The sequence below is a fragment of the Larimichthys crocea genome, chromosome IV, assembly GCF_000972845.2.
Source record: "Larimichthys crocea isolate SSNF chromosome IV, L_crocea_2.0, whole genome shotgun sequence".
Lineage (NCBI taxonomy): Eukaryota > Metazoa > Chordata > Actinopteri > Sciaenidae > Larimichthys > Larimichthys crocea.
In genome coordinates this window covers 3372653-3396559 of record NC_040014.1, presented here as the reverse complement: position 1 = coordinate 3396559, position 23907 = coordinate 3372653, and the positions used below count along the sequence as shown (strand labels likewise).

The 23907-nt window shown below is 39.5% G+C and overlaps 1 protein-coding gene across 2 annotated transcripts in view; it reads left to right on the top strand.

Moving 5' to 3' along the window:
- The window catches only part of igsf9a (immunoglobulin superfamily, member 9a), a 55907-nt gene extending 33018 nt beyond the window's left edge, over positions 1–22889 (top strand). For both annotated transcript variants that reach the window (XM_027278644.1, XM_019268090.2), the window contains exons 9-21: positions 1816–1958; positions 3147–3287; positions 3742–3858; positions 5016–5166; positions 5434–5545; positions 7140–7330; positions 9496–9713; positions 10073–10157; positions 11080–11250; positions 11635–11671; positions 11999–14296; positions 14677–14750; positions 16355–22889. In XM_027278644.1, the coding sequence (XP_027134445.1) occupies positions 1816–1958; positions 3147–3287; positions 3742–3858; positions 5016–5166; positions 5434–5545; positions 7140–7330; positions 9496–9713; positions 10073–10157; positions 11080–11250; positions 11635–11671; positions 11999–14296; positions 14677–14750; positions 16355–16518 (3902 nt within the window). In that variant the 3' untranslated portion in view covers positions 16519–22889. The remainder of the gene's footprint in view (positions 1–1815; positions 1959–3146; positions 3288–3741; positions 3859–5015; positions 5167–5433; positions 5546–7139; positions 7331–9495; positions 9714–10072; positions 10158–11079; positions 11251–11634; positions 11672–11998; positions 14297–14676; positions 14751–16354) is intronic.
- The last annotated feature ends 1018 nt before the right edge of the window (positions 22890–23907 follow it).

The following is a 23907-nucleotide window of genomic DNA, read 5'->3' as shown; positions in this document are numbered from 1 at the left end:
TTTTTCTATTTTTCCTTTCTTTTTCTTTTTTTTTTACAGTTTCTTCTGAGTTTCTGAAGACAACCAAATATTTTTTTTTATGTTTTACACTAACTACATATTAAAATATCGACATATGATTATTGATCAACACAAATCCTCTGATGTTATTGTTAACTACTGTTAACTGTTGAATTATTACATACACCATTGTGTTTTCAAAATTAGCATAGGCTAGATCACCGGTTCTCAAACTATGGTACGTGTACCACTGGGAGCACGCAACCTCCCTTTAGTGGTATGTAGAGAAATCTCTATAGTACTGTATATATATCCATATTTTAATTCAATAAAAATAAAAACATATTATTCTTTCAAAATACTACAACATTTCAAATGAATATAAACTATATCCTCACTGTAATGTCATTTAAAATATCGTTTACATTTACTGTAATATTTTGTGTCAATTCACACGGCATGGATACATCCACCATGTGACAGCAAAATAGTAAGCAGAGGTTAAATTAATGGTTCAAAAACACTGTAATCTTGGCTGTGAAGAGAAGAGCAGATCATCAGTACCCCTCATCCACCTAATTAGCTCTGCATTTTGAACCAGTTCCATTTAGGATTGAACAATAGTCTTATTAAGAATAAACCTGCCCTTTGTGTGAACTGTCCATAGCTGAATAGGGTTCATACTCTTTTTTTGAATGTCTGTAACAATGGCAGTGCTTGGAGAGTCTATTTCCTGAAGTGGTTGGCAGTGGAAAAAAAAATAAAAAATCAGAACACTGGGATAGATTATAGTCAGTAATAAAGGGTAACTTAATACAGTCTCAGAAGTAATGTTTCACTGCCAGCAGTCACTCTCAAGACAAATCAGTTTAATTTCTACAGTATATTCCAATATCAACCATTTGCTGTGCAGCCTAAAACACCCGCTATTCTTCTTCATACCCTCAATTCAGATAAGACTCCACAAAACGTGGAAATAATGGAAGAAAGCTCAGGAGGAGCAATTGTATAGGGACGGACAGACATGCAATCGATGTTGTGTAAAGTACATTTCTTCATCACTGCAGCATGAATGAAATTTAAACCAGTAAAAGATTTTCAGCTTTATTCCCATTCCAATGACTTTTTGTAAATAAACGATAAACAAAGAGCAACTGGTACCTTGAAGCGCCATAATTTTACCATTCAAGAGTCACATGTTCCAGAGGGCGCTTCCGTAGTGAGGCAGGATGCTGGGTATGCAGTCATCTCTAACAATATTTAGAGATTTTTGATAAGTTCACTTTAAAATGTTAACAAGTTTATCAGAGATTACATTTCCTAAACTAAACTATGTTGTTTATTTTTCTGACAGTATTAATTACAGGTATATTAATTGATGTTGAGATACACATGAGAAAAAGCATTTAGTGTTTGTCAACTAACCACTGATGAAAATAGAAGCCTGTTCATCTGTTTAACCTTCAAGTAGATCTTCCAATCCAGTGTTTTGTATCTTGGTGGTGGACCTTTGTAATGTATGTGCTTGTAAATGATTCTTAATGAACTCATTAACAGTTAAAATCACGTTTGGTCTGAAGATTTAACTGTTGTCTTCAGACCTGTAAAATCCTTCAGGCATATTCAGTCAGCTGTAAATCCAAGGAACAGCACTCTAAAGCACTATAAAACATAGGCTGATATAAAATTCAAAAAACAAACCCTGTCTCAAAATGGATTATGCTGCTGTTTCCCACGGTTTTGAAACAGTGAGGTGTGTCTGTGTTGCAGTAGTTATTATAAAGTTAACAACTTTCATTCCTTTCCTCCGTGCAGATCCGGCCCAGGCTCTTAAAATGCCCCAGCAAACGTACCTTCCCACAGGTATGGATGGTGTGATCACCTGCCCAGTGGCTGCTCAGCCTCCTCTGCTCTATGTGGATTGGACAAAGGATGGAGAACCACTTGACTTGTCCTTGGTAATAAAAATAATCACTTTGAGGTAGAGGAGCAGACCCCGGAGAGGATATGTTCAATCTTAAAAGCTTTTGAAGCAATCCCAGAGGAACCCCTTACTGCCCCTTGCTCTTTCTTTTTTTTTTTCACTTCCATTTCAATCTCGCTCCTTCTGAGGGATGGGCATAAGGACCTTTATGGATGAGGGGCTGGGGGTGTGACTGTAATTTAAAACAACATTTTAAACCTTAACCTTTCAAAAAAGGAAAAACCAGTTGATTTCCTTTACAATAAGAGCACAGAATAGCAGCTTTTAAAACCATTTTCTTTGTTTTGCGCGCTAAAGATCCACCCACTTCTTCCTCTTCCTCCTACGCCTTCACATGCTGAGTTGACCCCACCCCCCTCAACACTTTGGTCTGAGCGATGGACATGTCGGTGGATGAGACTCCGCACCACGGGAAATGTGATAGATTCCCCCAATGTGAGACATGGGCGTTGGTGTCATGCTGTTTTTCTGCCAATTATTCCACTTCCACCCTGGATGTCACAAGCTCTCCTACCCATAGTTATACAGCCTCGCAGCCTTATTCTGGAGAGCATGATAGCAGTTTTGACTTAATTAAGTCTGAGCGGGAATCTTTTGCGCAACACGCACTGCTATGGCTTAATAGAAAAAGAAAAAAAGACATGAAAATGTAATTCTTAAAAAAGTCATTTTAAAAGCCCATTTCTGTTGCCTGTGTTTGGATTCACCCAAGAAATGATCAAAGAAATATATATATAATAAAAATAGTTTTTAAAATTAGAAGAACAGAAGATCTTTTACATGTTTAGATCTTTAGATCTTGCAAAAGCGGTTATGGCATTAATAAATAACGCACACTTTTAGAGAAGCTCTGAATTAATCTGCCCACTGGGGACTTAAGTACTTAACCACTGCAGGAATGTGGCAGGCAGATATCAAAAAATTATTACTGTAAATCCTCCAAATGCTGGCGAGGAGCTCATACGTGGCTTTGGAGTGGTTACCGATTTTGATGCCTTTTAGCTCTTTAAGCTCACTCCACACTTCTAACTTTTTTCTTTTTCTTCCATTCATGCTATGTATCATTCAGGCACGTGCTAACTCCTTTTTCTTTCTGACAATTGTCTGTTTGAATGTAAAAGAGTTGATGTGAGAGCAAAGTGTATTTCTTTCATTCTTCCAGTATCCAGGATGGACCTTGACACCAGAGGGCTCTTTGTTTATGGCAACAGTCAATGATGATACAGCAGGCGTGTACACGTGTACTCCATACAACAGTTATGGCAGCATGGGTTCATCTGGGCCAACGAATGTAATTCTACAGGTTAGTATGCATTCCAGATACAATCATTAGTATCTTTTGTAAGGCTGACTACATTTCTTCCTCCATGAACAAACTGTCAGTCAGTCCTGGCGGGGAAGCTCAGAAACTGCCACTGAATCTGTCTTTCCTGCTCTGCTAAACTGTCTATCTATCTATCTACACCACTCTATGTGTATTTTAATTAGCCACTACTGCATCTGTCACAGCGAATTAAAAACTTAACAGAAATTACATTTTATTGACCTTTTCACGCCGACGTGTGAGCCCTCTGGCATTAATAGAAGTCAACTCAAACTCACTACAATGGCCACGCTATTGGGGAGTTAATTGTCTGGCTAATCCTTTTGTTATTAAGATAATCTTGTCCAAAGCAGCAGTAATCCAGTCTTAAAATCCATTGTTGCCACTTGCTGCATTCTCCTTGATTCAGCTATATTGCTTTGGTAATTTACAGGACCCCCCATCATTCAGCGTCACTCCAGAGAAGCAGTACAAACAGGAAGCTGGCAGTACCCTGATCATCCCATGTCAAGGAAACGAAGACCCGACAAATAAAGTGACCTGGAGCAAGGTAAATAATCCTGTAAGGTTATTCAGTAAGCAAACAGTCCTGATTTATTCATGGCAAGTGTTTAGAAGGGCAGTTGTTTTTCTCGTTTTCCAGTGAACAAGGTTGAAAAATCTTTACCCAGAGTGACTTGTGTGTAATCCACAAAGAAGCGATTTCACATGCAGTATTTATGAGGAAAAATGCTTACAAAAACGTGCACATACTAAAACATGCGGAGCAGTCCAGACGTGTTTGGACAGTGACAAATTGTCTGTTGTTTTGTCTTATGGTTGTTGCATTATTCAAAACCGTGGGGAAAGAGGTATATAAAATGGCTTATAATTTCTACAGTATTCATCCAGTATGGATGTTCGCATCATCAAAGACACCATGAATAAAAAAAAATACATTTTCTATTTGTAATCTAATGTCAATTTCTTAACTGTTCTCCTGGTACACACCACATGCATGTAGAAAAAACATGTCAGCACAGTGTTTCTCTGTCAGACTCCATCTCTCAGGGCGCTGCGATAACCTACATCATGTGAAATGACACTTTGTCATAATAGCTGGCAAAGTGATATCATGTGGGAGGTGTGTGTCAGTTGGCAAAAACTTTGTTTCGATTTCCAAAGCAGCGTGATTTAGGTCTAATTTATTCATTTCTACCTCCTGCTCGTGATCTAACGAAGGAGGTGTGGATGGACGCCAGCAGTCCTCTACATCTCTTCAATATGTTGTACTTTATTCGCTAAGCCAGACCACTTTTTAGTGATCCAATCAATTCTGAAGGATTTGATCAAATCCCTCTTGTAAGACTACTCAATCCACACACGCTGTCTCACTGTAACACGGCACATTTGAAGGAGGAAAAATTACTCTAGCTGCCATTTCTCTATAACTCGAAGGAGTCAGTCATTGTACCAGTGCTGAACTTTCTGATTGTGCTGCCCTTTATTTGGTTGCGATATGCTCTATGCACAGCCCATGCAGTACATCAATGCTTTTTCCTCCTTAGTGAGCAGCTGCTATGGACTTTGTGAGTTGATAATGACCTTGATAATCATGTGTTATGAAATGTAATTAGACACCTTTTGGATTGGTCTAAAACATAATCCATCTCTTCTCAATCCAAAGAGTGTGGTTCCATGTGTGAACTGTCTTTGTGTCCTCGCTAGGTCGACTTGGCTCGTCGTGCATCTCACTCCACAGAACCCAACGGTTCTCTGCTCCTGCAGCCTCTCACCAAGGAGCACCAGGGCACGTGGGAGTGCTGCGTTACTAACCGTGTAGCCTCAGTGAAAACCAGCACTGAAGTTTTTGTCCTGGGTGAGTAGAAACACGAACATTTCTACCAGAGAACCATAAAAAAAGTAAAGCTTCTTGTTATGTGAGTTGTCCACATTGAAATTCCTTCTTTTAAACTGTTTTCTTTAAACCTGCGTAAACCTCTATTACACCCAGATGCCTGTGCCTCCAATCCGCCTCCAACGGATAAATGTGGTACATCTAGAGATGGCCTCTAAACTTCAGGTAGTTGTTGAGTTGAAGTGCTGGCCCATTTCCATCAACTCCTCTCCCTTACCTCCATTACAGGAACCAGTCCCCATGCGGCTACCTCCCTGTCCGTCTCTCCCGGGGTGAAGGAGGCCAACATATCCTGGGAGGCAGGCTTTGATGGAGGATCAGCACAGACATTTTCAGTTTGGTGGGTGTAAAGCCTCCCACTTTCTTCTCGGGCTGTAACCATAGCAGCCATCGACAGCGTTGGTATTACTCTATTGATCTCTGGAATGAGGAGTTCATTTATCTGTTATCACTACTTGGCAGCTACAATAAAAAACACTGCTGCAGAGCATAGCTTTTATAATATAGTGACCGTGCTGGCTACAATAGGAGGTTACTAACAAAAGAGAGCATAATACAATTGTTTCTTATGAATCGGCACTTTTAAAATCGCAGCCAGTTCGACAAAAATAAACCATAATTATATTGTTTTGGATGTGTTCTCTTTTCAAGATAAGAGCACACCAAATAGTCCCTGTATTAGAGTTAGAATGCAAAAAGCAGGTTCATTTAGTTCAGTGAATGGAAACTTTCTATTTTTGGGTGTGTTTTTTTTTCTTTCAGTGAACATACAGAAAACCTTTTCGTCTAATGCTTATCTTAATCACATTGTAACCTGGGAGCAGTACAGATCAGATGAGGGTGAGATGAGCTGTCTTAATCCTTAAGAGGGAACTGGGTCATCGCTGCAGCAAAAAAACAAAAAAAAACCCAACAACAACCAAGTAACAGCATAGACATAAATATACATGACATGGAAACTATTAAAACAGATCAGCCAATCAGCATATAAAACCTCCTGAAGTGAGCCTCTGAGATATTATGACCATAGATTATGAAATCTCTCGAGTCTCTCGAACTCTCTAGTAGGAAAGAAACAAACGATCATGTTTTTGTTGCTTTTTTTTTCTTTGCATTTTTTCTCCCACTTAAAGAATGTCAACACTGTGTATTGTGAAAGTTTTCTTATATTTTCTCACATTTCAACTTTAATCTTCATGTTTTTTCTCATGAAGCCTGAAAATAAAAACAGCAGGCACTTCCACTGTGATTTCCAATATTAATATGTGCCTTTGTTTGGCAGTGGTGCAAGCTCCATGGGAAAATATCCACATAGAAAATCAAGTACTACAGAACAGAAAAAGTATCCTCATGATTTGCTCTTAGACACAATAATCTCCAACAACAATATTATATGCTGTGACCTGCTGTAAGCACTAAAACAACATGTGTATGTAAGCCACTTTATACTCAAGTGTGTGACGGACTAGGACCTCACAATTATCCACACCGTGTTGATATTGATGTGAGTAATATTCTTTTGCTGTTTTTTAAAAGAACTCTTCTGTTGGGACAAAGCTACCATCTTCAAAAACAAAAAAAACAACAACAAAAAAACCCTGAATGCTCAGACTGACATTAATAATAAAAGGTTCCCCCTGTTTTGAATGGGTGGATAGGTATGTTTCCCTGCCTCAGGTCAAGTAATTTGCTCTGTATAAAAAAATACATGCAGAACCTCTGCTCCGGTAGGAGCATAAAAATCAGCATAATTGGAGTTGCAAGCTCTCTGTACAATTGCTGGGATACATCATTGCTGTCTCTGCCACAAAATCCGGAGCTGATGATGAGTATGAATGATTAATGAAACCTACTTTTCTGTCATGTTTCATAAAACTCCCAGAATTCCCCGCCGCCCTTTTGTTCTCACTGCTGTTCTCTCCATCTCACTGCAGGGTGAAGAAGATTTCAGCAAGTGATAATGATGGGAAGCGGGACTGGTTCTCCGTGTCCGTGCCCCCTTCATCTGGCACCACTCTGCAGGTGACAGGCCTCTCCCCTGCCACCGACTATCAGTTCAGCATCCTGTCTATCAATAAAATGGGCACAGGACCCTTCAGTGAGATTACCACCACCCGGACTTTGGGTCAGTATCATTCCCACTTTTTTCCCCCCTGTTGAAGTGGTGCTTTCCAACAGCCGGCTTAAAGTTGGATCCAGTTGTAGATTTGGAAAATACTCTGATCCCCTGAAGGAAACAAATATCTAGTGTTGAATTCAAGACAAGTGTTGGATTTCCTCACTCTTTTTCATTTCGGAATGTGAATAAAACGTTCAGCTAGCAGCTTTTTCATTTTTAGCCCATGGTGACTGTCACTTTTCACCAACTGAAATAACAAAATGCTGCCAGCAGCAGCAAATATCATCTGTAGCAAGTTAAAGTTGATTCCCTGAGTAAACTGCCCAAAGATCAAACAAAATGCAAAAAAATCTACTTTGTGGCTAAGAAGTCTGTACATTACTCAACTATTTGGTGGCCAGCTTTCTCAACACAAACCTAAACATAACACTAGCCAAACTTAGATTTCTGAACAACTGTTGGATGGATTAACATTCAATATGTGCAGACTTCAGTGCTTAATAAAAACCTTTTGGTGGTTGCCAAGCTGGCAACCATGGTTTCTGAAACTGAAAATACAGTTGGCTTTTTTAAGTAATTGAAATACTGTGCAGTCATAAGTCATCTTATTTATGAAAATGTGACAAAAAGGGAGTACAGTGGTCCCTCGTTTATCGCAGGGGATACGTGAATAACCCGCAATAAACGAAATCCGCGAAGTAAGTTTTACAATTATTATACATGTTTTAAGGCCGTAAAACCCCTAACCACACACTTTTATACACCTTTTAAAACCCATTTTGTACAGTACTCCTTTAGTTAATCAGGACGCAGAACACTTGTGTGGTTCTCCCTTAGCCAATTTAGGACGCAGAACACAATGCACATTCATACTGTACAGTACGCTGTAAACAAAAAAAGCATGCAAAATTACACTAAAAAAATCCGCGAAACAGCGAGTCAACGAAAAGTGAACCGTGTTATAGCGAGGGACGACTGTATTTAAAAGCTTTATTACAGTAACCAACCACCTTTGTAGTTTGTGTTTTGTCTGCAACCTCTACAGACTTGTCATCCCAATGTTATCAGTTATCCTGTCTACCCTCAATTCCTGGTATACAAAGACCATTAGTGCAGCTTTTGTCAGATTTTTCACAGATGCCATTAAAAAATGTATCCAGCAAGTCACTTGCTGCTTGGTCATCCAATATTTCCCTTTTCAAAGTTGATTAAATTTCACATTTGTTTGCAATGTTGACAGGTTGGTTGAGGTTCACCTCAGTCAAACAACGTAATTTGCTTTGCCATTGTGTCAAAAAAAAACAAAAACAAATGTCGTTCAGCACAGGATTTAACATTGTCTGCTTCTAGTCCTGACTACAACAGCAACATTTAAATATCAGTGACACAAGAAATCTAAAAAAAAAAAAAAATTAATTTGGGTGCTAAGAAGTGATGGCTGCTGAGACAACTAAAGATAACTGCTAAAGATCAGTGTTAGCATTGCCAGACTATGTTAACATTCACTTTAAAGTACCACTATGCCAGTTTAAAGTGAGGCTTCACAGAGTGAGTAGACACTTTGTCTTATTTTACCTGTCCAGCAGGGGGGCACGATTTTCGTGATCTTACGGACATCTACAAGCTTCACAGAAAGATCAAAGATTCGCCATGGGGAGAATGCAACATTCAAATCTAATGTTTCCACTAATGTTTCCTTGTTTTCTTCTTAGTTTGATGTACAGTTTATTTTGGTGCATAATCAGTCATAATTAATATTCCAACCTAATAGTGTGTGAATTTGAAACTCCAGCATTTGGAGCAAGTAGCTTGTAAAAAAAAAAAAAAAGGTTGTGCCAAAGTAAGTTACACTTTTTATTTCAGTCTTTATGCTGCTGTCGTGGCCAAAAATGTCACGGTTATCTGTACTATCACCATTTTAATCAGACTTTCTGAAGTATTACTATTAGAACGGAAAAATAAATAGAACTCGTGCCATGTTTGCCTTAGGTTTGATCAAACCTAATACACTGCTCAGTAAACTCCATATTGCATCTTATGAACTCCAAAGAACTGCTCTCCACAAACTCTCATGGTTGACAGTAGAAATTTCCTGTGCTGTAATTACATTTTTTCTGCCACAGCGTATCTGGCTGATCGACTGAAGGTCTTTCTTATTCCCTCTGCATCAGATCCTCCGCCGATGATAAGTAAACTGAACCCTCCGGCGTCACTGTCAGCTAATCAGGGCTCAGCAGGTGTTGTTCTGCAATGGTCCCTTTCTGAAGCTCAGCTCCCTCCCATCACTGGCTTTGTTCTCCAAGCCCGCACCGAGCAAGGGGAGTGGTTTACTTTGGACGAGGACATCAGTGCCAACATGAGCGAGATAGTCGTTCCGGGTCTGCGCAAGGTAACAACAAGCCAGTTGCACCGCTCCCTCTGAGACTAATCAGTCTATGCTGCTTGTTGAATTCCTTGGAGATTTTTTATCTAGGCTACACCTCCGTTGTTTTACTTATATAGACTTTCAATAATGCACACTACATGGCAGCCATCACTTTTCTGTCATCCTTCAATCTGTGTGCCCTGTCTGTGCGTCTCCCTGCCCCTTTCATCCTTCTTTTTCTCTCCTGTATAGGCCTACACGAATTCAAATGAACTTCATTAGCATTGCAGGCACAGTCCTGTGTTGACAAAGTGTGGTTTCATCCTGTGTGTGTGTGTGTGTGTGTGTGTGTGTGTGTGTGTGCGTGCGGATGCTGGTCTCAGGACTGTGTGTACGAGCTGCGGCTGCTATCTCGTCGCGGGGAGTTGCTGAGCGAGCCCAGTCCATCAGTCAATGTCTCCACCGTGGGTAGGTGTTTCAAGAGCAACCTTGCTCCCCTACACATTCCCGCCCCACCTTCTTGTTTCAACACATCCTCCTCTCTCAGTCTTCTTTTATAACTGTTTCCTCTTTATTTCTTCTGGTCCCAGTGTCCCACCAAAATTAGAGCAGGGCCCCGGGGAATGCTGTCCATTAGAAGCCTGAATGATAGAAATAGCTCCACTAATAACTTCTCGAAAGAGTTAGAGATAGAATTTGCGCTCGTCTTTTCTGATTCTTATGTGAATGTGACATGAATATTTTAGTAGATATGGTACAGAGATATCAAACAGTCTGATCTCCAATGCCCACTGGCATCACTCAAGGAGTGTATACTGTTTAATACAACTCCGCTCTTTGAGTCTGACTGTACGAATTGTGCAAAACAATCAAATTTATGATTTGCTGCTCTTTAAGGCTTGAAGATTAAAACTATTAATACCAACCCTCATAGCAATCGTGTATTATGTTCAAGTCAAAGTCCATGTTAATTAAGTTTTTGTAGTTGAAATGATTGTACAGCTTGACAAAGATAGCTTTGTTTTAATATTTCAAATGTACAGCTTGACAAAGATAGCTTTGTTTTAATATTTCAAACTATAATGATTTATACATTTATAGTTTATGCATTTAAGGAAATTTTAACTTAATGTGAAAATTATAAATTAAGTTATAAATGTGCTAAAAATAGACAAATATAACATTTTGAAATATGTATATAAATTAATAAATGCGTGTGTGTTACACTCTTGCTGTGGTGAGTGTTACTACTATGGCAAGTGTTTTTTTTCTTGTTCTTTAATTTAATTATTTTGCAGTTTTTTTATGGCTATTGCTGACACTATAGTCCCACCTGGCCTGCTTTTATTTTTATTTACTAACATATATCACTGATGAAACGATGTCACAGGGATGGAGATCTACCCTGCCACATCCCAACTCCTGGAGTTCGTCCCGGAGCCATTACTGGCCGGCATTCTGGGCGGGGTCGGCTTCATGTGTTTGGCACTGGTCTTGCTGCTGGGGTCCGCCTGTGTCATCAGCTACCAGAGGGACAGACGACGCAGAAAAAAGAAGGATGGTAAAATACCCCTCACTCCAGAGACTCAGCAGACACTCACTTTGATGAACTGCATCATGAATATCATCATTTATTCAATAAAATATTGAAGGCACTTTCAATCCATTATATAAATCATAGCCTGCATGGATTTGGCGCTCATCTTGTACCCTGCTCGTCCATTTAGTTGTAAAAGTTATTGATGTCATTTACATTACTTGCTAATTAGGGTAATTTTTTATTAGTGGCTGATAAATGTAAGTGTAATTAACTTTTTGGACAAGCCTGGGTGCCTGAGGCCCTTTAATGGGCTCTTATTGGGGTTGATCATGTTTTTACTTCTTGGTCAGGGTGGTTGTATCCTAATGAGTCAGATACCATCATGCCCCTCTCCCTTCCTTTCAGAGCACCCTCCTGCCATCTATAAATACTCCCCATCAATGTAAGTACCCCTTTATCATTTCATTATTATACCTCCCATTGACCTTTCCCTCTGCATCCCTTACAATCTAAAATGTGTTGGAAATGCCAGCACTTCGGTTGTTTTCTATTTCATATCTTTTTTTTCTTCCTCATCATCATCTATTGCTTCTGCTGCTGTTTTGTTCTCTCTCTGTCTACCACTCTTCCACCCCCATTTTCACTCTCACTCAATCTTATTTTCTGTCTTATTTTCACTGTCTCTTACACCTCCGGTTTTTCTTACAATCTTCTTCTTTCACCTCGCCCTCCCCCTCTTCCTCTCTCTCTCTCTTTCTCTCTCGTACAGAAGGACTTCAGGCACCGGCAGTCCAGACAGTGTGTTGAAGAAAAGTCTACTTCCAGCCAGCATCCTCTATCCCACCACTTCCTCTACCGACACCTCCTCCTCCTCGCAGACAGAATGTTCCTCCTTCAGCACTGAAAATCATCAGCGGCGGAAGCATATTTTGTCCAATTACAGCAGGGGTCGCCTTACCAGGACAACTTCTTCACCGATTTCTCCTCCAATTGAATTGATCTCTAGAGGTCCAGATGGACGCTTTCTAATCCCACCGTATGACAATGACACGCTGAGTTTGCACAGCAAGAAAAGCATAAGGTACGACCAACCTGCTAAAATCCGAAGGTCTTTATCACTGCACTCGGAAAGGGAAGACAGGAAAGAGGCATTTGTGCTCTCTGTCGATCTGCCACCTTGCAAAGCAGCAGAGGACAATTCAAGGCGCCAAATTTGCGACATGGCCCAGCGCCTGCCCCATCGCAGCCCTTACATCTTGGATCAGAAGGCGAGCTATGATGGCTTTCCTGACTTCAGCAGCATGTGTTCAAACAGTAGTTTGGCCACCATTCCTAATCAAAAGAGAGAAACTCTCACATTTCCAGTTCTCCCACATATCCGATCCAGCCTAGGTCAGCCATCTACGACTGCCAGCGCTCTGGTTCTCCAAATGGAGCACGAGCGGGAGAGGGGGAATCTGAGTCATTGCCTAAAACTGGCTCAGGAGAGGGAGGAGATAGAGAGGGAGCTCCGGAAGTACACTCTGGAAAGAAGCTCCATGAGAGAAATGAGGAGGGAACATTCAGGCTTAGAGGAGAGAGAGGCTGGTGGTGGTGAGCTTTTGTGGGAATATAAGAGCAGCACCTTGCCACACAGATACCCCCAGGGCAAAAAGGAGAGCTTTGATCTGTCACCGAGCCCTTTCTCATTATCTTCTGTGCACTGGGAAGACCGTCCTTTTGTCTCTCCATCTACCCTGATCCCGGACGGCACCTGTGTCAGTGCGTCTTCACCTGCGAGTCCGTCTTGTTTCAAGTCCTTCAACCATCATCCTGCTCCATCATTCACCAAACAAACACCCCTTCAACCTGAGGAGGCGGGCAGTTTTTCTAAAGACAGATTAACTCCCCCTCATCTCCCTTCAAAGCACCAGAGACATGAAAGGGTGGAAGCAGCACCAGAGGGCTATGATAATTCACCACAATCCACACTCTTAGAAATGCAAACGAATGATTCATGCTCTGAGGCACGGAGACAGAACAATCTTAGTCATGGCAGCCTTTCAACGTTGTCCCTCCGTAGCAATAAATATCCTGAAAGATCTAATTCAGCTCTCGATTCGGCACCAGTCTCTTCAAAAGTGGAGGTCGTGTTCTCCAATCCCACTGATGAAGATGTGTGCGTGGAGATGAGTGTGGATGAGCCAGAGTTGGAGGTATGTGTAATGCGACCTACAAAGCCCATGCTGCACCACAGAATTGCCTCCCATGTTCAACGAGGGCACTCGCTGACTCGCAGCGGCAGGTATGAAGACACGAGTAGAGGGAGTGCAAGCTTTAACTGCCGCAGTCCTGCCTCTGTGGATGATATCATCAGGGTCCCAGATTCTTCGCGACCTCCACAACCAGAGCTCTGGAGAGCTGTGTCCCAGGGCTCTAAAACCTGGGACTCTAAGCGGCGAAGTCAGAGCCTTGACTCAAGGAGACGGAAAGAAAGTAATTTCCTGCCTCCTGATGCGTGGATAGACTCTCTCAGCCAGGAGAACTGCTCTGTTGCATCTTCCCGTCGTCCAGAATCTTTGTTCTGGGAACCGCAGAAGACTTCTCTTCCAAGGAAGATCTCCAAATCGCCTGCAAATTCTCCTCCTGCTACCAAAGCTGCCTCCCGTTCACCTCCTGCTGTGGATCCTTTATCTCTAAGGAGCAATCCAGAGAGGCCCATATCAAATCCTTGCCACTATGAGCCAAGAAGAGCGGCACCTATCTTTCATAACGCTGCCAAATGGCCGATTGCCTACCAAGAGGCCATGAAAGAGGCAGTAGGTTCCTTGGAGGCTATGAAGGAGGCCTCCAGATGCTTACCGCCCGGCGACAATGATCAAGATGTATTAGAAGTGGAGACAGGATGCTATGAGGGAGTGCCAGAGTCTGGGAGCAGCTACAGCAGTTACGCCAGCAGTGGACGAGGCAGCATGGAGCCTGCTAATGGACGCCTGTCCATGTGCCACCTTTCCCCAGTCTTCACCAACTCACCTGAGACTGTAGAAGAGAGCACAGAGGACAGTCACCAAATGGAACCAAGCCAAAGGTATTAAGGAAGTCTGTACAAACCACACTGAAGCATCTATACATCATGCTATGACAAGTAATATAGTGTGAATGTTTGAACAGAGTAACAAGTGTCTCATAAGTTTGAGAAGTTTTAGATTTCAGTGTAAATAAACAAAGATTTAATAAAGAAAAATCTATTGCTCTGTTAGAAGAGTGCAGACAATCTGCTCGGTTCAGCAAACGTTCAAATATTTGCCTAGAAGAAAAAACGTAATTATTTGAGAGAAGAGTCTCTAATGTCGGCCTGATGTGGACGTTTCTGTGTTTTTCCATTCGTAGACATTGATGGGTGTTAATGTGTGCATTAAACATCCAAACTGTGTTTATTTACCAAGTGATCTTTTGTGACTTCTCCAGGAGAAAGGTCTCAGTCGATGAGAATTATGAGTGGGATGCTGCTGATTTCTGCTCACAGCCTGGAGACCATGATGGTAAGGAGTTTTCTTTCTTAATAATATGCTGTTCAGGTTTTGGTACAAACACTGGTAAAAAAAAAAAAAAAGGAGATATATTTGTCTTCAGTGCCAAAGCAAAATAAAATGATATGTTGGGTTATCTAATGGTAAGCTCAGTTTATTAGGCAAATCAGGACATGAGTAAGGAGAATGTCTTTCTGGAGATGGAGAAATTGGCACTGGACTGGGGTGGGACATCGCATTTGGTGCAGTGGGGTATTTGATCTTTCAGGGGTTATAGAGTGGAACAACAATAAACATTTTTTTCTCTGATATTGTAGCTGAGAAAGGGAACTGTTTTTAGCTTATTAATACCATTAGAGGGGTCTTGCAGACTTTTCTCACCATGCCTTCCCTCCAAAGAGAAGTTGACAAGTATGCCTTCATAAAAACACTTCTAGCCCTAGCACACCTGCCTATTAGTGGCATTCTGGGGAGGGAAATGATGTCAGTCAGCAACTCTTGCATCAGCATCAGTACGTGAGCTAAATTGGCCATGGCTATAGCAAATGGCCAGTCAGTAATGACTTACAGTCTTCAGCGTTCAAGCTATTCTGAGCAGTGAACATCAATTACCCCTTCTTCAGACCACATAGTTCCAGGAATTATGAAGCCACAGGAACAAAAGTAGAAATATATGTACCATCTGATTTCCTATTGAGTTCCCGCCACATCTGAAGAACTGAACTTCTGAACCTCTGACAATGCTATTAGATGCATTGTTTTGTTTTACTAGGTAGCAAGACAAAGAAATGTCATTCCCTGCTCTAATGAGTGGCACCCGGTGCTGTGTGAATGAAGCTGTACACTTTTTTTCCTTTATTTTTTTCTAGCAGCTGCAACGTTAAGCACTGCAAACTCTGCCCTGATAGTTCCTGACACATTATAGACACATAGTACACATAAAGTACAACCCCTGGAGCAGAGACTCACACCAGCGGTTATGATAGTCGAGGGAGAAAATCTTGAGCCTGGTTCCTCTGGGCAAAGTGCAAGTTAAAGTTCCTTAAATGGCTCCAGGAAAAGTTGTTCCAATTAATTGATACATATTTGGAATTTAACATGAACTTTTTGATGACTCAATTTTCTGCTGACGGTATACGGTAGATATTCTGTATTTACTTTGATATGTAATTGGATATGATTTATATTTAGCATACTGTTCCCTAGTGGCTCACATGTAAAGCCAGAGGGCATACGCATGTTGTCATGATTTTATTTCATCTGCAGACTTTAATTCAGTGGCTTGCAGTGCAGTAAAGCATGACAGCAACATTTAACAGACCATTACTGTAACACTTAGCGATTTTCAATGTGATCTGGGTGACATTTGTTAGTGTAGTTTCAGGAACAAATTAAGAGATAGGTCACACATGTTTTCACTCTTTGGCTCACTCCAATTAACTTGCAAGCTTAACCGCACACGGAAGCCAATATTTAACATACAACCTGACCTTTGAGTGTTTGGGATAGAGGGGACAAAACCAACAGTTGCCATGACATTTAATGAAATAACATCTGCAGTAAAATATTAGGTAACTCAGGAAAGATCATTTCACATGTTTCTTTTTTACCCACAGGCCTGCTTCCTTCATTGAATCTACCGAAGCCCGCGCGGTGCTGTAGCCTTCCTAGCATGCAGTGCTCCACTAAGGCACTGAAAAATTGCGCTCAGCTCTCTTTGCTCCCGGGGCATCGAAGCAGCTGCTCTACTGAGCCAGAACCAGACACCGTGCTGTTCTGACAGCGCCAGCCTTCGGCTAATCTCACCTAGTGTGTCCTTTCACTTATTGACTCGCATCACAAGGCGACAAAAGGTGCATGTGGCAAAGTCTGAGCTTTTGTCTCATCAATTCAATTCAATTGTCTTTTTTAAACCCAAAAAAGGCCAAAGTACAGAATAGCTTTTTGGGGGCTGTTTTGTTTGGTCTCTTTGTAAAACTCCCACTTAAAAAAAAAAGGGTTTCAACAATATAGGTCTCAGTTATAGTAATTAAGACATGAATCACCTCTACTTTTATACAGAGCTTTATGACACCACGCTCTTTACGTTTTCTTCTGAGACAGTCTGCCAATCAGCCAGTATCAAAGCATTTACAGTGCTCATAGATTCACCACGTACTCTGTGTGTAGTTTGATAAGCATGCATCATCCAGGGACGACTCAGTGGTCACGTGAGGGACAAAACAATCTCAATCATCGTTGAGTAAGTGGTTTATGCCGGAGATGAATGCGCTTTAGATATCATCCATCACCTTTTGAGTTTAACAAAAGAGGTGTTTATGAATTGTCAATAAGGGAGATAAATGGTATATAAATGTTTTTTTTCCCTTGCTCCACTGTTTTAGTTTAACATATTCTAAAAGTGTAATTTCCCAACAGACATCATTATCTGCTTTTTCTGCCCTTTAAAATACTCTGAGTAGATTTTTGGATTCCAAAAATTCAGTCTGGATGAAAGCATTAGTTTTCTCCCCGGGCTGTCTGCCTGTTCACTGAAGCAAGACCTCTAATTATGGGCTGTAATTGGAGAGGGTCAAGTCAACTTGTGTCCTTGTTTATTTATTATAGACGTAAAAGCAGATTTTATTTTGACTTTAATTTACCAAGGTTCAAGGTTGACTTTGTTTTGTTTTTTTGTCCCAGCAACACCTGCTTTACTCTCGCATGATAATACACATTAACACACCAACAGTGGTGCTAATAAGTGGCACCAGTTTAGTGGTTAAAAGCCTTGTTTGAGGGCACACCAACAGCAAGTACTGAACACATCCTCATAGGGCTCTGTGACAATTCAACATTATTGTTTTGTGGTCCAAATTAAGATTAACTAAGATACTATAATTGGAAATTAACCAAAATAGTTATTTAATTCTTTTTCAGTCCCTTCAGTATTTAGAACAGCACAGCTTCAGACCCAAGTTCAGAGGATACTCTATGGATCCTTGTTTATATATAAGTTACTGTGCTTAGTAGTTTTGAAAATTCCAGGTATAGAAAAAAAGTCAAAATCACCAAGAGCGGAGATGTGTGGTTTCCATCAGACATTGATGATATATGACTTGGTGTTAAATATGGAAGCACCTGAAAAAGTGTTGCTAACTATTTTCAGTAAGTAGCTGAAGCCTGTTTGAAAATTAAGAAGATATCACTAGATGGTGTCATGCGTTAATTTGCAAGTCATATCGTATGACGCCATTACGTAACCAAAGCATATACGTATACAAAGTAAAGTTAAACATAACTGACTCTAACTAACTTTTGCAATATTCTCATTATTATATTATTATTTTTCAAGCTGCAATTGTCTCATCACTATGAACCTAAATCTGAAGTATCATTAATAGAGAGGATCCAGACACTGGGGTAAAGTCACTTTAAAAACTAGCAAAGATAAACCCTAAATGTACTTTACATACAACCTTAGTATGACCTTGTGTGTTAGATGTGTAGAAAGAGTTTTGTTAGTTCTAATGGATAGCGATGGGGGAGCTTGACTCCTCTTAATAAGACATGAGCTCCGCTCCTCTATAATCCTAATAATATGGTGGGTTTGCCATATATTTCTATTTTTCTAAATCTTTATCATGCGGGATCATGCGTAAAATTAGGCTATTTTTGTATGTATGCCATGGCATATTACGTACTAGATGTGCTGACAAAAAGCAAGTAGATTTACATGATTGCAGCCATGAATCTTTCTTTGCAATTAGCGTAAAACAAGCTCTCCTGAAAACCATGGCATAGTTTGCATACCGAGTTCACAGGGGTCAAACTAGCAAATTTTTCCACAGCTGCACTAAACCAGCTGAGAGAAACATACCCATGCCCTGTGCTCTCTTTTTGTCATGAACAATGGAGGAAAAAGAAAAAAAAACTATGCCCTGCTTGGTGCTTTTGCTCAAGGCCTTTACATTAGTCAACCAAATAATTAACTCAGAACTCCACCATGTACCAGAGCATTGTGGGGTATCCATCCTATAATTGGAATTCACTCATAGAGGCTGCATTTACTGTGAATCAATGTTTCACTTCTGTTGAACATTTTCATTTTCTGGTGTGCACATATTGTACCTCAAGTCCATAAATGATCAAACCCCACGTGCCGCTCTGGGGATTTGTAGTCAGCACTACTTTTTTTGCCTACGTTTTTGAAATTGAATCCAAATGTTGTGCTTCCAACACTGAAAATAACCCATGTGCTAGTTATTCTATATTAAAAGAAATAATTATTTCCATTTTTGATATTTGGGACTAAAACTTTTATAGCGTCATCATACAGGGAACTACTGCATGTTGTATGCTGAGTGCTTTTGAGGATTCAATCATGAAATGTTCTTGCAATAAATGTACACAGGCCACTGGCTATATGTTATTATTAATGTGGATAAACAGACTCAGTCAGAACACAACCACACACAAGAAGAAAGCATCAGTGAAACCTGCTCACAAAGAGACGTGGACAACAGCGAGGGCTCATAAACCGCATTGTTATACCGCTACCTTTTTCAGTTATTGTGTGTACTTAGGGGGATTAGCTTTAAAGCAAGCACTCTTTTATTATGCCCGTTAAGCAGTGAATGAATCATGCGCAAATGCCGGGAAGTGACTCTCGACGCTTGAAACCAATCAAGGTCTTATGAAATGAGGAGAAATGTCATATAGAAACTGAAGTGTGACCAAATGATGCTCATGTTACCTCAGTACATTTCTAAACTCACGGTAATTAGTGAGTAACTTGAGTCCCTCAGGTGAATATCAGCATCCCAGACTGGATTCTCTCTATTTAAATTAACTGCGTGATTATAGCATTTTTCAAAACACTTCATTCCGAGTCCCAGTGAGAACATGCTGTCTGCCTTTGTGTCTTTTTTAAGCAGTGTATGGGCGGTTGGGAGGATTGGGGGTCACGTTCTATATATAGTGGCTTTAAGGCTCATCATTTTCATGTGTACCAGTTTATACCAGAAAAGCACCTAGAATTATTTTAACTGTTAGCAGACCAATTTAAAATGATCTGGGGTTGTTGTTTCTGCTGCAAGCAAAGGATGCTAGTTGAAATGAAGTGAAATGCAAATAAGCTGCTGATTATGTGCCACAGTGATGTTAGAGTAAATTGTTTGTTTTTTTAAATTCAGACTTACACACCATTTTGGAAATTTAAAACACTGATGTATTCCCACATTTGATTAGATGTAATTAACAACGACCAAACAGAACCTAAACCACCTGCTGTCTTTAGATTCTGATTCAGATGCAACCTGATTGGTGCACGGCACTATGTGACGTCACATATTTCTAAGTGGAATAACCAAAGCTTTTGTAATGTGGCTGAAAATAGTTTGTTACAACCCCATTGCTCCTCTTTAAAGTCCACACTAAATTATTTTGGGGCTGTACAGATAATCACACATATTCTTGTTGCCGTATGATATTAAGATCATAGTCAGTATAAATATACATGTCGTAACTGTGACATAACCTGTAGGTTTCTGAAGAGTTGTGGACAAAGATGTGGAGCTCAAGTAAGCCACCTGTACCAGCACTCACCTGTTAATTAAGGCAGCCATGTTGTTAATTATGCATAACTTTAAGCTGCAGTATAATGTATTTGGGTTATAAAAATTCACCTCAGTACAGTTGTCGTGAACAGGTGAATTACCTCTAGAGTCCAAAACCGTTTTTGTACCAGATTGTAAACATATTTCTGTAGCCAGCCTCAAGTGGCCGTTCGAGGAACTGCAGTTTTTTGGCACTTTGCATTGGCTTCACTTCACAGCCCCGGAGGTTGCAGCTTGATTAAGACAAGTGATTTTCCAGCACACATCACACAGCTTCAGGAAGACAAACGGTCTGTGATAGTTTTCAGATATACAGCTTGATTCTGCTCTTTTGACACCGAGTGGGCAGCTGACTTCATTGACTGATAAAATACTTGTCTTACACTGGAACCAACTTCCAATTAAACTAATGGTATTAGCACTGCAGCACCAGACAAGCCTCATCCCGACGAAATGATGGGAGGTAATGTCACAGTCATCGTTTTAATGCTCTGCAATTCCATTTATTTAGTCTATTATATCACTTTGACATCAGGGATTATGAGGTGGGACAAACACATATTTCTTGTCTGTAGCTGTGGAGTTGAGTAAACAAAGGAAGCAGTAATGAATGTGTACAAGTTCAGTCTGAGCACAGGTACCCTTGTGAAATTCATATGACAAAACAGACAGTAACATTTTTTGTTTTTCAGTCCATGCACATGATGTTAGTTTATCAGCTGTATGTTCTGGGATTTAGGTTATTTCTTAGCTCAATCTGTAGCTGACAACCCACCAGTGACTGGTTGTCTGTGAAGTGTTATTTTTCATTGAAGACGTTTATTTGATCCTGTGATTTATTTTCTGAGCGTTCCTTTCTTTCAGATCAGAAACAGCTGTTCAGTCATGTCAGTTAAATGTTCAGTATGTCAGAACTTATTTTTTAAGTGTTTCCATCTCCCATCAACTCTTTTGAAAAAGGCAAAAACGCGCTCAAGTTTTTTTTGTAATTTTAAAATTTAGGAAAAGAAAAAAAATTCTAATGTGATACTTCATTTCATGAAAATCTGAAGGATTATACGATTCAGAAAAGATCAGAAAGTTACATTCACATGTCTTAAGTCAAACTCTCCTTGAATGTAGATTTGTTCCATTATCTCAAGTCATTTGCTCTTGCAAACTTCAAAGCACGATTACTGACAGATACCTGGAGGCCTGCAGCATGCGCTGAATTAAAAGTTGACAATCTGTACTAATCTCTTCAGCGGAATCTTTGCTGTGTTTCCAAGTTCAATGAGTTTATAACTTTAATTTATTCATTTAAAATACCAAAATTTGTCAACATAAAATCCATGCTCACTAAATTATGACTCACGTCAACTCGTGTCATCTTTGACAGAAAATTAAGCGAAGAACTGGTTTCACTTTATCAAATGAGGATTTTCAGTTTTTTCAGTTTTGTTAAGTCAGTTATGGAATCTTAGTTAAATTAAACAAGCAATTTAATATATTCTAAAGGAGTTTTTTTTGTTTTTTTTTTTACTGTTTATACTATTTTATTTCAGATTTTATTGAAGGAAGTACTTGATAGATTAATCAGTGATGAAATTATGAGCCCCAGGTACAGGAACAACTTATGAGTCATTTAGGATCTTAAAACAGACCTGCAGTAAAAAGTAAAAGCAAAATAATAAATCTGGCCACATTGTGAGCTATATCGAACTTCTTGTATTACACTGAGGGGTTACTGTAATATAGAAATTGTACATTCAATCCAGATAAGATCACTTTCTAGCTGCAGTGCAGTGACATTGTCATATAGTGTTCCACTGTTATGAGGGTATTCGTGATTCATTTAACCTTGCAGGCAATTATTATTTTTGTGTTTTCTTTTCAACTTCAAGTGGACTACAGCAGGTATTTTAATTTTCATGACAGAAAGAATGAGGATGGCAATTAGTGCTTGTTTCTGAGAATAAGCCGCGACTATTATCTCCTGCCAAGTGTAAAATTAGTGTGATTATCAGCAATATTGCCATAGAAATATGGTCGGACGTGGATCATTTAAAGATTGAAACCTAAGTGGGAGTTTTTCAATCAGTCTATCTGCACATCCAGCATTCAGTCTGGGAGGCGAGAATTCACAACATGTCAGTGAAGTTAATTACCTCACTGAATGCCTCCCAGCAGAGTGTGGAATAATAGCACCAGGGACAAAATGACTTTTCCTCTGTTGTATTTTATTTATAGTACAGCAGAATCTTTCTTAACCCCTATTTCACTTTAATTAGCTGTTCGCCTAAGAGACCTTACTTTTTGAAAAAACATCTGTGTTCTTGATATCCCAAGGGAAGTAACCTTACATTAAGTATTTCCTATTCTCTCATTGATAACAAACACGTGTTGCAGAATTGATGACCTTACTATAATGGATAGTTGTAGCATGAAAATCCACTCACACTAAACAGATAATTGAACCCAGTTTCTCAAAATGCCGGTTGACATTGCGGAGCAATTTACTTTTTGACCAATATTTGACTCTGTTTTCATCAAGTGAAATAACTGTAAAAAAAAAAACACAAAAAAAACTTTTAGCTTTAAACTTGGGGGACACATTTTTTACTGTACAGAAAATATATACAGTTATATTAAAAATATAAGAAACTATATATATATATACACATTATTATGAAAAATCAATCCAGCCTATATTTGTGTGCACTGGTTGCTTTTGTAAATTAGTACTAGTTATGTCAAAATGTTTTGATTTATTCAGTACATCTGGTTTTCTATTAGGAGATAATCGTGTTTGTGTTTGGACAAAGACATTTTAGTTTTTTATACTTTATTATTATAGACATTGGCCTACTTTTAAAATGTGCGTTCCTAATGTCACAATAAAAGATTTATATATATTTTGTTTTATTTGGACAACTATAGTTTGTCCAAGTTTTCTAAGTTTGATTTGTTTGGTAGACATTACTTATATGAAATCCCTGAATCAGGGTTTCAAATAAAAATGCAATATTGTAAAATAATTTAAAGAATTCACATACAGTGAATATATGCATGATATATGTGTAGACTTTAATGATCCTCTGTCTTTTACTGCCTACGCAAATCAAATTAGTTTAAATTTGAACAGAAGCACTGTACTGTATGTAATTAATTTTTGTATTAATAAATAAACCTGTACTGTTATTTTGCCCAGCCTCAGTTGTTTTTTCTTGAGTGACTTCTAGCTTCTTTACATTACATTGTTTATCAAACTCTGGAATAAAAGGTGATCGCAAAAAAGAAACAATGATCGATTATCCTCTCTTACACCAGAAAAATAATAAAACTTAAACTCATTGGTATTCCCCTTTGCTCATTTTGGCGGTTTTGCATACGCAAATACTTTCACAATCAATTGAACTTTGTTGATCCAAACCCCGTTGAAAAATGGAGCTATTTTAGGAGTAAGTGCTCACTGGCATAGGAATGAATCACCAAAGTTTATTTTCAAACTATAGAACAAATGTATGAACAAGGTGAGAAGCTGTAGCCTTCAGTTTGCAGATCCTCACAAGAAAATCTTTAAAAGTTTTAAA